Here is a 12,605-nt window from a genome sequence, read left to right as displayed (position 1 = left end):
TTCCTGATATCAGGTGTTAACAAGCTTTGACCCTTAAGCACCCCTCATAGTTTTTTGAGAATTGTAATTTATATATGAAAATAGATAACAGAACAAGCAGTGGTGACATGTAGGATTTAAATAAGAGAAATTATTCAAAATGCTAAACCAGCTGCAAGTAGTGTTCAAACCAATTTTCACTGATGAATCTGAGAGATGAGTCGGAAAAACAGTTATTCAGGGACCACAGATATTAAAAATGAAGATATTGTGAAAGCACTTGATATTAGCATTCAGGAATATGCAAGCAAAGCTAATCTTAGGTGGTCTGGTCACTTAAACAGAATGCCAAAGAAAAGGTGAGGAAAACAGGAGTTTGATGCCAGACCAGATAAATATTCAAGATCTAGGTGAATTTATGCACTAAGAAGTGCCTTAGAAGGCAGAAAAACCTGACTATATTGGAGTCTTTAACTGATAACAGACTAATGTTGAGGAAACAGTTGTGGTGGTCTCCTGTAATCCAGCTGCTTGGAGGCTTGAACTGGTGGATGGTTTGAGGACTGGAGTCCTGTTTTGCAATGTTCCTGTGCCAATCGGATACTGCACTAAGCATATCAATATGGTGACTTTGAGGGAGCAAGGAGTTACCAGGAGTTACTAAATAACGAGAAGCAAATCATTCCAAGGTGGAAATACAGTAAGCAAAAGCTTTTATGTCATGCAGGAGTCAGATTGCATCAATGAATAAGAATTGAGTGACAGCCAGCTCAATAAAACTGCATCTGGTTCTTTCATTGACCTTGGTTGTGCATTTGGAAAGAGCAAGTAACAATTTGCTTTCATGAGTTTGATTCTCCTGATAGTAAGAGACTCTTTATCTGGTGTTTTACAATTAAATGTGAATTAGCTGATCTTGTATTTGTTTTGTGTGCAGATCTAGTCACCTGGGTTTCTTGGTGATGAGGAAGAGGTGGAGAGGATCCAGAAGCAAGTGATCAAGATGGTAGCAGGTCTATGGAACGAATCCTACGACAAGAGATTGAAGATTTTTGGGTCACAAATTACTGAAGGGTTTTTACGAGTTTAATACAGAGGAAAATTTTCAGAACAGGTCTGTTGTTGGGAGAACCAGGGGCCATCCTTGGAAACAGAGCAAGAGTAGTTAGCAAGGGTGTTAGAACTAGATTTTTTGCATGGAGAGTGGTGAATGAGTGGAATAGGTTGCCGGAGTCTGTTGGTATCATGACTGTTGAATGAGTTCAAAGCAAAGTATAATAGATACTGTGCAATTGTTAGATAGTGCTTGGCATGGTGTTTAGGGCCCCTTTGAGTTTATGAACTCCATGGAGTATTCCATAATGATAATGAAATAATAATAAACATTTAATGTAGCACCCATTTAGAGTGCATATGAAGAATTTGATGATGATGCTGAAGTTGAGACAGAAAAGTGTACATTATAAATTGCTAGTGTTGTTACTAATTTTAATTTTTTTTTAATTTGATTGGTCTGGTTACAAATGAAATAATTGAACAAAAATTAGAGATAATAGATAAATTTATTCTAAGTATATTAGAGGAGTGATTGGAAAATGTTTTGAAATGTTTAATCTGTGTCTGTTCAATTAACAGGTCTTATACAAAGATTGTTGGGTTTTATTTTTACAAAACAAACTTGCCCGAGAATAATGCAGTTAACTTGTATTATGTACTGGAATCTGAGTAAGGAGAAAATAAAGTTAACTGAGCATTAAAAAAAAGTTTCCATCAAGTGTGAAAATATATAGTGATCCTGAACTCTGAAAAGAATACACACATGAAAATGTTTGCAGTTACAATTCACCTTTTAATACATTTTGTTGTTATTATACTTTCTATTAAAGTATTATCTAACTTTGTATATAAAATTTTATATGATTAAATAGAATTTTCATGTTTGTTTTGCATTTTGATTTATTTAAAACCCCATTCTTCCATGATCACAAATAAAATGATGAGTAAAACAATCAAAATAAGTTTTGTTCAAAAAACATAAACTTTTCTAAGTTTAAAAAGTTGTTTCCAAATTCTATTTTTTAGGCTGCTCTAGATCACATAGGAAAGAAGCATATGTTGGCTGACATAGTAGCCATTATTGGTAAGCTATTATTTTTATATTCTTATATTTATTATTGGTATAATCTGCTAAATATAGATGGTTTTAATATTTATGTTTAATGTTAGATAGGCACAGAGCTTACCTGTGCCTATCTAACATTTTAGACTCTTCTGCTCACTTGAATGCAAATTCGAATTTGCGAACTTGCATTTTTGCAACAGATTGGCAAATTTCATAATCATTTCATCTGGAAAGCTCTTAACTCTGATCTGCATGAATATATTAATGCGTGCAGATCAGAATTATGCATTTGATCTTGTGACTATAAAGGAGATCATAAGTTTGATTTCCTTTATTTAGCCACATTAGCAAATTGTTGTGCAGGTAGACTGTTGATCTCCTTTACCATAAATGAAGAATAATATTGGGTATATTTATAATTTATATAGCATTAGCAGAGTGAAAAGAACTGTAATATCTTGAGTAGAAAAGGACACTGAGGGGGGGGCAGTCTAATCTTACTTAGAGATTTGAGTATTATCAAAAAGATAGGAGGAGGGAAAGTGATATCTTTATTGTGAAGTATGTTTTGGTAAAATTGAAGCTAACCATATTTTCTTATTCTCCAGGTCATTGGCAAGATAAAAAATTATCTGCAGTATTATTGTATTTAAGTGTGATGTTCTTTCATGGTTAGTTGTAGGGCTAGAAGTAGCTGGTCAGCTAGCCAGAACAGTAGTCTCCTGTATGTTCCATGGCCTCTAGTACTGGTGTGCTGGAGGCATACCTATATACTATGTCTCCCTTGAGGCACAGTCCTGCATAGGAGAATTGTTTGCTAGCTGGTTGGGAAGCCACCTAATTCATTACCATTTGGTATTTCCCATGTACTATTCAAAAGCATGCCATTAGGATTTTCTGGGTGCACTGGTAGGGGGGGGGGGGGAGAGTACCACCTGAACTTCCTTAAGATAGGGAAAGAGAAATTATGGGAAAATAGGCCTTCATTAAATAAAATAAGGATATTTTTATTAGGCAGTAGTTGCCATCTATGGTTTTTTGCTTTTTTGCTTCCAATATTTGGCAGGTTTTGCAGACCTCCCTTTGTGAAAACAGGCAACTGGAAGGAATTGGTGTATGTGATGCTGATATAAGTATTGGGACACCTTCTCCCCATTTCAGAATAATAGATATGTTATTTTTGTCACATGTGGCCTATACAGCAATTGTCTTTGATTGTAATTTTTGATTTAGTGTGCTTTATAATTTGACACCACATTTCAGATAATACATGTCCATATTCAATTTAGTGCTTTTTTTTGCTGAATACAGTACTATATGAAAATTAAAATTTTCAAATATAACACAGTTAATAGATATCAGTGTAGTTCTGACTAACTTAGTGTGAGCACATATTTGCCTGTTGTTTTCTGGCATTGCATAATTTACATTATTGAGGAACACTTACATGAGGAACACTTCAGTATCAAAGCTAGATAACTAGGAAGTGACCTCCATAATTACATTTAAGGAATGGACTTAGGCAATAAAATTTAATTTTCTGTTGGCTTAAACCACAAACAAATAAACATGATGGCAAAATGATGAAATTTCATGCTAGCTGGAGTGTTGCCCAGTTAAACATAGTCCCATTGTTTTCATAATGGAACCTGGGAATAGTGAAAAATCACCAGAACAGACTCAAACTCAGTGTCAGCAGAATTGAAGATAAATGGAGAAGTTCAACTGGCAGTTGAGCCAGAGAAATTCCACAGGAACACAATTGGTGTTGTTGAGACAAAAAAGATAAGACAGGTGAGATCCTGCTAATTAATGCATATATGATGTGTTTGGACAGTCAGGAGAAGGAATAGCAATAGCATTCAGCACTAGACAAAGATAAAATTGATAAGTATGGAAGCAAATTTCAAAATGGGGAATTGGACAGTGAAACTTGTTTGTATTTATGGTCTCTGAAAGTTCTAACAAAGAAGTAGAGAAATTTTTTTAAATCATTAGAGAAGGCAGCATCCTTGGAGATCTAAATAGCAGGGTAGGAATGAATCCAAGGAAATGTCTTGGGAAAATTTGAAGACAAGGGCCATCTAATAATAGTGATAAGTGCCTGCTGGAATTATTTTCAGGACCTGGACTAGTCATCATTAACACCATCTGTCAACATAAAAAGGAAGTGCACAAATTACATGGAGAGAAGACCAAGAAAAAAGATCTTATTCTCATTATTAGTGTTACCTTCATACTGTTTCAAGGATGGAAGATATATATAAGAGATTAAGTTAGAGGTGATTAGCACTTTGTTTAAAGCAGGATAAAAATGAATATAACACTGAAAAGAAAAATATTGAAAGTTTTAAAAGGAATTAAATTTGAGCAGCTTTTACAAGTGAACTATACTCCACCTGTACATGTATTATTTAAGGCAAAATAAGTTTGTAAACAAGAACCAAACCTTAATCTCAGTGACTAAATCTGAAGAAGACATTGATTCATCAAGTGAGGTATGTAGTGAAGTTACCTACAATAATAGAAAATTCAGAACTCCATGTTGGATGCAGGAAGTTAAAAGCAGTCCTGGAAAAGAAGAAAGTATATTGAAAGCTCCTTGTAGATACCCGAGGAGAATACAGAGAAAAATGGGAGAAGTGAAAATATGGATAGATAAGAATGATACTCTGAGGGGCATTATGGCTTTGTGAAGAGTCGGACCTGCCTTAGTAATCTACTACTTTATATGACTCAGCTGTCACCATTATTTTCATAATGGTGACAGCTGAGTCATATAAAGAGAATAGCTACATGCTACTGCTAGTTGCAAAGGTGTTTGATAGGATACCAACTGAAATTCTGTTACTCAAACTGAAAGAAATAGGGATATATTTGAAACTAGTGATGTGGATAAAAGGATGGCTGGTGTGCAGATACCAAAAAGTAGTATATGGAGGTGCAGAATTCAGGAGAAGGCAAGTGACTGATGGTGTGCTGCAGGGCTCTGTGCTTGGACCACTGCTATTTATTTTGTACATAAATGATATAGGAAATAATTTGATGGGAGATATTCGGTTGTTTGCTAATGATACAAAGTTGGGTTGGGTGATAGTTAATCAAGGTGGTGTAAAGAGCAGGATTTTGAGTATGCTGACAGTATAGCAAAACATAATGGATGTCAATTGAATGTTGAAAAGTGTTGAGTTATGTGTTTTGGGATACAAAGATTACAAGCTGTGTACCACATTGAGGGAACTCTAGGAAATTGTTGAAGCTAGGGATTTGGGGGGTAGTAGTGGATGGATATTGTTGAAGTTTAGAGAGCATATTGCTAAAGTAGCCAGGGTACTTCACAAGATTACTTGGTTATTGAAGAACACACTAGCAAGCAGAGATAAGAGAGCATTCTTCTTTATAAAGCCTTAGTATGACCACATCTGGATTACTGTGCTCAGATCTGATCACCTGGGTTTCTTGGGGATGAGGAAGTGGTGGAGAGGATCCACATGTCAGTGACCAAAATGACAAGTAGTCTGTGGAATGGTCCCTATGAAGATAGATTGAAGGTTTGTGAATTGCAAAAATTGGTTAATAGGTGAAAAGGTGGGGGGGGGATATGATAGAATAAGTTACTTAAGGGGTTTCATAGGATTGATGCAAGGGAAATGTTTCAGCATTAGGTGAGAAGAGGCAGGACAAGAGGTCATCCCTGGAAGTTGGATAAGATTGTGGCTAGCAAGGGCATTGATATTAGAGGGAGAGAGAGAGACTTCAAAAGAGGTTATTATCAGATGTCTAGTGGTCTCTCTATTCAGCACATTGGTAAACGACTCCATCACTAAAAATCTATTGTAGGCAATACTGTTAGTCAGTGGAAATGAGGGCAGATACCACCTCTGTCAAGAAATGTAAAAACAGCTGGCACTAGTGGACCAAAGGTTGTTGGAAAAATGGTATAGAAATCTTGGCAAGCAAATGTGAAATCAGAAATTTAGAAACTGCTGAACAGTTCTTTTCTACAAAAGAGTTGTTGCAGGAGAAAAATCTCTGCTTCACACAAGTTCTCTGTATTTAAAACAGGATTCAATCCCATGTTTTTCCAACCGAAGTGTATTGGACTGTTGTGAAAATACTTCTCATATTATTACATAAATAAAACCAACTAATAGTTAAAGATATTGCTTAAATTCATTATGCAGATTTATTGTGTATAATTATCAAATTCCTGATATGTACTTCCAAGGATCATATGAGGAATTTGATATAGAATAGAATTGCATGATAAATCTGCATTATTTTTGAATAAATCTGCATTATTATTGTTGAAGGGTAGTAATGCAATTATTATGTAGTACTGTTACATTCAGTATATCTGTTGAGAGCATATCAAGAATTAATGGTGAAATGTGTGTGTTCTATATACATATGTTTTGAAAATGAAATTCATGATGCCACATCAGCTTTTCATATTGCAGGTAATTTCATGAAAGTTTTGTAATTGTAATACCTGATTTGTACTTCATGTATTACTAGGTTTTTGTTTGCTTCCTTGTTTAATTTTCATTGAATATAACAAACTCTCTCTCTCTTTCTAGGGACTCTTGATGTAGTATTTGGTGAAATTGATCGCTGACCGTCGAAGCCATCTAACTGGAGTTTAGTAAATTATGAAGGCTTTATTTATTAGATTTGTATAAGCTGATTCAAGTCCCAGAAAGAGTTCCATGAATACTGTGTAATATTTGTAAATTTAGAAAATAAAATTTTTTTCCAGTAATTTATTTCTTAATATATTATAACTGTTAGGCAAGTATTGTTCCTTTAGCTTAGAACAGTTGATTAATGTAATCTTAATTTGCAATCCATGAATTTCTTTGCTTGCGAATTATGTATTAAACTAATAGTAACCCATTAGAAAACATTTCATGCATGTCATTTGTTCTTTTCTTTCCTGTTGGAGAGAATAGAGAAAAGAATTGTTCTCTTAAATAATCATTCTATTTAAATACATTTTTGGATCATTAATGGGCATATCATTATCATCAGATCAGTAATGGAATACAATTAAAATGCAGTAACAGAAAAAATGTAAAAAAGTACCACTATAGCCTCAAGTAAGACAACAAACAGTCAATAAAATTCCTAATTAATTAAAAAAACTTACGTGTATATATATAAAATTAAGAATTATTAGAGGAATGATGCAATAATATTTCTCATCAGAGGTGGGGGTTTTAACTGAAGGCCATCAAATTCAGATGATGATGTAAAAAAGGTCTCACAACTTTCTTTATTTAAGCATTTCATAAGGAATCTACTCTTGTGTAAAGGTTTAGTTTTCTTCCACACTATGCTCAGTAGAGATTGCGTGTCCAGCCAAGCCATATTGCTCAGATTCATGGTGCTGGCTGTAAGATTTATATTCATCATGGCAGACAACAGGAGATATTCCTGACTAACCAAAATATGACAAGCCATAAGAGCAAGGACTATGGCAGACATCTGAAAAGATTAGTGGAGGATGTTTGTTTGTAGAGAAGAAAGGAAGGATGAAATTTTCCTGACAGGATGAAAGGACATGAAGATGTTGAGAGCCTCAGAACTTTTGCAGTACATTCTAATAATATTCCTTTAACATAAGAAGAATTGGGGAGATTTCTTTAGACACGGAGACAAGGAGACTAAAACTGCTTTTGTAATAACGCATTGAAACCTATTGTTATGTAGAAGAGCTGAATTGATGAACACCTTGCTCATTTGTTTGTGTATTGTCTATGGCTTCTTTTTGTGTCTCACACTCATGATTACGACAATGACCTTATGTTGCACTTGCATCACCACACAATGCCACTGATACTGCTTGCTTGATAATTTTGAGTACCACATATCTTGGTGAATAATGGTACATGTTTGTTTCTATTCATATTCAGTAACTCAGAAAAGATATTTTCTAAGGTGAAAAGCATATAATCTAGTTACAGATCAGCCTTATTTGTTGAGCATTTGCAACCAGTTTTGATGATAGGAAATTGTCTGAATCCAGTTAAACATAATTATCTCTTAAAAAGAGTTTGTGCTTCTCATTATTTTTCCAAAAATATGTTTGTACACAATTCAATTCTGTATTATTTCATTAATAAATTCAACTGCATAAATTTTGTTTTCTATCTTAATTCTCGTGGAAAGGCTTAGACGTTGGTTATGCATTTTTTACTAAATAATTTATGGAAATTACAACGTCAACTAGGATATACATTAAAATAAATTTTAATATACTTCAATATTTCGGCAACGTCACGTTGCCATTTTCAAGAAACTTAAGAACAAGACACGTGCATGCAGCCACAACAAACAGTAAGTGAGGAAGAAGCAGGAAGCTATTATTTCTCCTAAAGTCCTGATGGTTGCCCCCTAGCAGGCAATGTTGGTATTCTTAGGCGATTGGGCTGAAAGTCTTCTGATGTAGGTTTCCCAAATTTGAGGCAGTCTCATGCAGCCAAATTTATTGAGGTTTGGATTGTTTCTTAGGGCTGAAGCTTATTCCATGAAAAGCCTTTCATATTTGTATTTACTATGGTGTATTATCGTGGCTTTCTTCCACCGTATTCTATGGCAGGTATCCAGCGCATAGTCAGCAAGACCAGAGTGGCTGTATTGGTGAAACCGGATGTAGTCCTTGTGTTCTGAAATTCCGATATTTGCTGTCCTACCTGTTTGGCCAAAGTAGGACACCTTACAGCTGCAAGGGACCTGGTATACACCAGGTAGGTCTAGGGGGGAGGTTGGTCTTTAGTAGAGCGGATAAGGGATGCCAATTTTTTATATGGTCTGTAACAAGAAGTTAAGTCATGTTTTTTTAGGATTTTTGATTCCAGATAATTCTCTAGAATTATCTGAGGCACCTCGGATAATTCTTTCCGAGGTGCCTCGGATATAGAGTATGGTGATGGATTTAGAGTAATCCTTGTTGTGAGGGGGGTTGTGGTTTACTGTTTCAATATTTTTTGGATTTTTTGGGGGATAGCCATTGGCTGAGAAAGTGTTGAGAATGTGGTTTAGTTCTGTGGTTAGGGCATTGCCATTTGAACAGATAAGTTTAGTCCTGTTGTGTAGTGTCTTAATGACTCCATATTGTTGTGAGGAAGAGTGGTGGGATTGTTGGTGAATGTATCTGCCTGTATGAGTGGGTTTTCTATAGACGGAGAAAACCAAGGTTCCATCAGGCTGGTGGGTGACTAGTGTGTCTAAGAAAGGAAGGCAGTTGTTTTTTTCTTCTTCCAGGGTGAATTTGATTCTGGGGTGTTGGTTGTTTAAGTGTGTTAGGAAATAGAGGAGTGCATTGGAGCCATGTCGCCAAATAGCAAACACGTCATCGACATAGCGAAGCCAAATGGTTGGTTTTTGTGGGGCAGAGTTTAAGGCTTTCTCTTCAAAAGTCTCCATATAAAAGTTGGCCAAGGATGGGGAGAGTGGAGAACCCATGGCTGTCCCCTAGTCATTTGTCTCAAAGTACATGGAGATGGTGACATCACCATTTGTTTAGGTGATGAAATTCACAGAGTGCAGCAACAGCACTGCAATTGTTTAGATAGTACAGTTTCATGAGCAAAGCAATTTAGGGCAAATTGCTTTGCTCATGAAATACAAATGTTAAATACAAAAAAAATACAAATGTTAAAAAATACATTATTATTTCTGTTTGAATGAAATATACTTCTCTCAGATTGCTTTGCCTGAGAAGAGTTATGCCAGTGTTACTAAAATATTAAAAGGGGTACGTGGGTACTGAAAGTTTGGGAAATTCTGCTCTAGAGCATACAATTATTTGTATGCCCTAATAATACATAAATAATATTAATGATAATAAATTAATATTAATAGATTCGTTGTTAAAGTGTTAGTTCATGCCTCACTGAGATGTCAAACATGCTTCGGTTTATATGTGCTGAATAAAATTGTTCATGACATATTTCAAGAATTTCTGTCTTTTATGTAGGCTAACAAAAATTGATTTCGAACAAGGCCTTAATTTGTATAGGTCCGGCGTATCTCATGCCATTTAGGTGACTTCTTTAAACTTAAAAATACTTTTTAAATTCAATATATAACGTTAATTTTTGTTATTTCTGTTCCCTGATGTTTTTTCTTTGTATTCTAATAAACCAGTCTTGATTTTTCTGTTCTGTTTTTAAAGATAGAACATATACCATATCTAGTGACAGCAAAATAGAAGAAGAAGAAATGAATTATCTCTGGAAGTTTTTTTGTTGAAAGAAATAAATGGCTAAAATGTTAAAATTGTTAATAACATCCTACAAAGACTGCCAAATGACTCCACAAATATGAAAGGAAAAAAATTACAATAGTGCATTACTTTGCCATACATGAAGAACATAAGTAAAATAACAGGTGCAGTATTAGTTGAAACAGTACTCATACAACCTCAACGTTGTTCACACTCATGAAAAACATCTGCAGTGCTCAGGTCACCTAGACCAGCGCTTCCCAAACTGTGGGCCGCGGCCCCCTTGGGGGCTGTAGGTTTTGTTGAAGGGAGCCGTGAAATAATGAAAACAAATTTAAAATGTTTTAAGACTAAGTAGATTTTTTTTATTTTAAAATGAACGTATTTAACTTTTATTATTTATTATTTCTTTTTTGTTATTTTTTATATTTTAATGGAAAAATTCACACATTGGTGTTGGTTCACAAACCTTGGTTCCTGCGTATTTTGGCGCTTAATGAATATTAGTAAATATTGCTGCTTATTCATATGTTTCATTTCAAAGCAGTGGTTAATTGTATTTACTTCGAATGCTCTCCAGGGAAGTTCCAAATCTTCCTGTCCCTTTCATATCAGGGACTGTTGATATTGACTTTATATACATATCAAAACTCGTTTTATATTATCACTGTCATCCAAGCTAGTTTTCTGTTACCAATAAAAGTTTCGCATATACTTCACACATGAAAAAAAGCTTAAACAAGTTCATGTGGGGAGATAGTAACTCTCTTGCAGTGGTAAACAACAGCCCTCCCTACAGCCACTATACTGCAGAGGCAATAAAAACAAGTACTTTTATTATGCCAGTGAATAAGGTATGAGGAGTCTGTGTAATATATTTCTCAACAAATAGTGCAATTAGAGACAACTGGGATAAAAACACACTAATTAATGAATCACATGTCACCTCATACAGAAACTATGCTGTATATATAGACTCAAGCTAAACCATATGTTGCATGGGCAAACACAGTATCTAACTAGAAACTATTGTTATTAATTAGATGTGTGTGAGTTCGATTTCCCAAGGCAGCAATAAAATTCAACCGAACGTGTTAAATTTGTAAACGTGTTAAAATTCGTATAAGTGTTAAAACGAAGTAATATATATATAATGAATGTTATAAGCAGTTTCACATATGGAATTCGGTTGAAGAGAGTTAGCATTTCAACTCAATTGTTAGCTATGCTTTTATCTTTCGTTGCGCGATCTTTTGTTAATACCGCACCAACCATATGCACGTTTTAATAACCTGCCTTTGCTGTCTGTTTCGCGTTAGGCTTAATTACCTTAAAGGGAGAAAAGTCACAAAAGAAAAAAATGTTCCTGGTCCGGGGATTCCCTTATTCAGGTAATATTCACTAATTTCATGTTATCAGTTTGTGGTGTGCCAGTATCGGTAAGTGGTGATATTATTTGATCTATTCTACGTTAAAATATTTAACCCTGAGATGGATAAGTGGCCGATAAAAAATAAAAAATAAAAAAATCCCGCCAACAATCAGAAGAAGCAGAAACAGACTCAAGCAAAAAGGACAGTATTTCATATTTTACCAGAACAGCCCGCATCGTCTTCAGAACCAAACGGTAAGAGGCAAAAAATGTAATATATGCATTTGATTTTTGCAATATTCGCTGTGCATGTTTTGTATTGAATATAAATACAATAAATATTATAATAATATATCTCTCTATTACGATTTTTTTTCGAGGGGGGGGCGTGAAATATTTACATTTTTGCAAAGGGGGCCCTGACATCCAGAAGTTTGGGAAGCACTGACCTAGACAACTCTTCTGCCTTTCAAGAAGCCAGGTTTATATATAAAATTTTCTACATATTAACATATTTTATATCCAGAAAATGAAACATTCCGAAGAGATTCTCATGAGAATATATTAAAATATATGGAGAAGAAAAGATCACGAAAATCAGACCTGGCATATTAGCTTCAAATGAAAAACACCAGATAAAATGAGAACTAACAAGAATGCTGTGTGTTAAATTTAATAGCTATATTCTACTAAGTTTAAAGCAATCCCTGAAATAGCATGATATTCAAAACAGCACAATATAAATCAAGGCCTTATATCTTAAACCAAGTTTGGTCTGCCAACATAAAAGAACTGAATGAAATTCACAGAACTTGATTATGATGTTACATGGCACAAATAAAAACAATGAAGTACTTGGGTGTGACATCCCAATATAATATAAACTTTTATTTTAATGATTA

The 12,605-nt window shown here is 34.6% G+C and overlaps 1 protein-coding gene and 1 non-coding gene across 2 annotated transcripts in view; both read left to right on the top strand.

The window, feature by feature from the left end:
• ND-49 (NADH dehydrogenase (ubiquinone) 49 kDa subunit) overlaps window positions 1-6,863 on the top strand; it is a 133,028-nt gene extending 126,165 nt beyond the window's left edge. Inside the window, exons 11-12 of the mRNA XM_090412813.1 lie at window positions 2,062-2,119; window positions 6,682-6,863. Coding sequence (XP_090268939.1) covers window positions 2,062-2,119; window positions 6,682-6,719 — 96 coding nt within the window. The 3' untranslated portion in view covers window positions 6,720-6,863. The remainder of the gene's footprint in view (window positions 1-2,061; window positions 2,120-6,681) is intronic.
• Window positions 482-774, top strand: LOC150093887 (signal recognition particle RNA). Its single transcript, XR_016550361.1, has one exon.
• Window positions 6,864-12,605: the final 5,742 nt, after the last annotated feature.

Source organism: Typopeltis vanoorti, chromosome 23, assembly GCF_054136105.1.
Source record: "Typopeltis vanoorti isolate ZY-2024b chromosome 23, IOZ_Tvanoo_1.0, whole genome shotgun sequence".
Classification (NCBI taxonomy): domain Eukaryota; kingdom Metazoa; phylum Arthropoda; class Arachnida; order Uropygi; family Thelyphonidae; genus Typopeltis; species Typopeltis vanoorti.
This window is presented reverse-complemented; position numbering and strand designations above follow the sequence as displayed.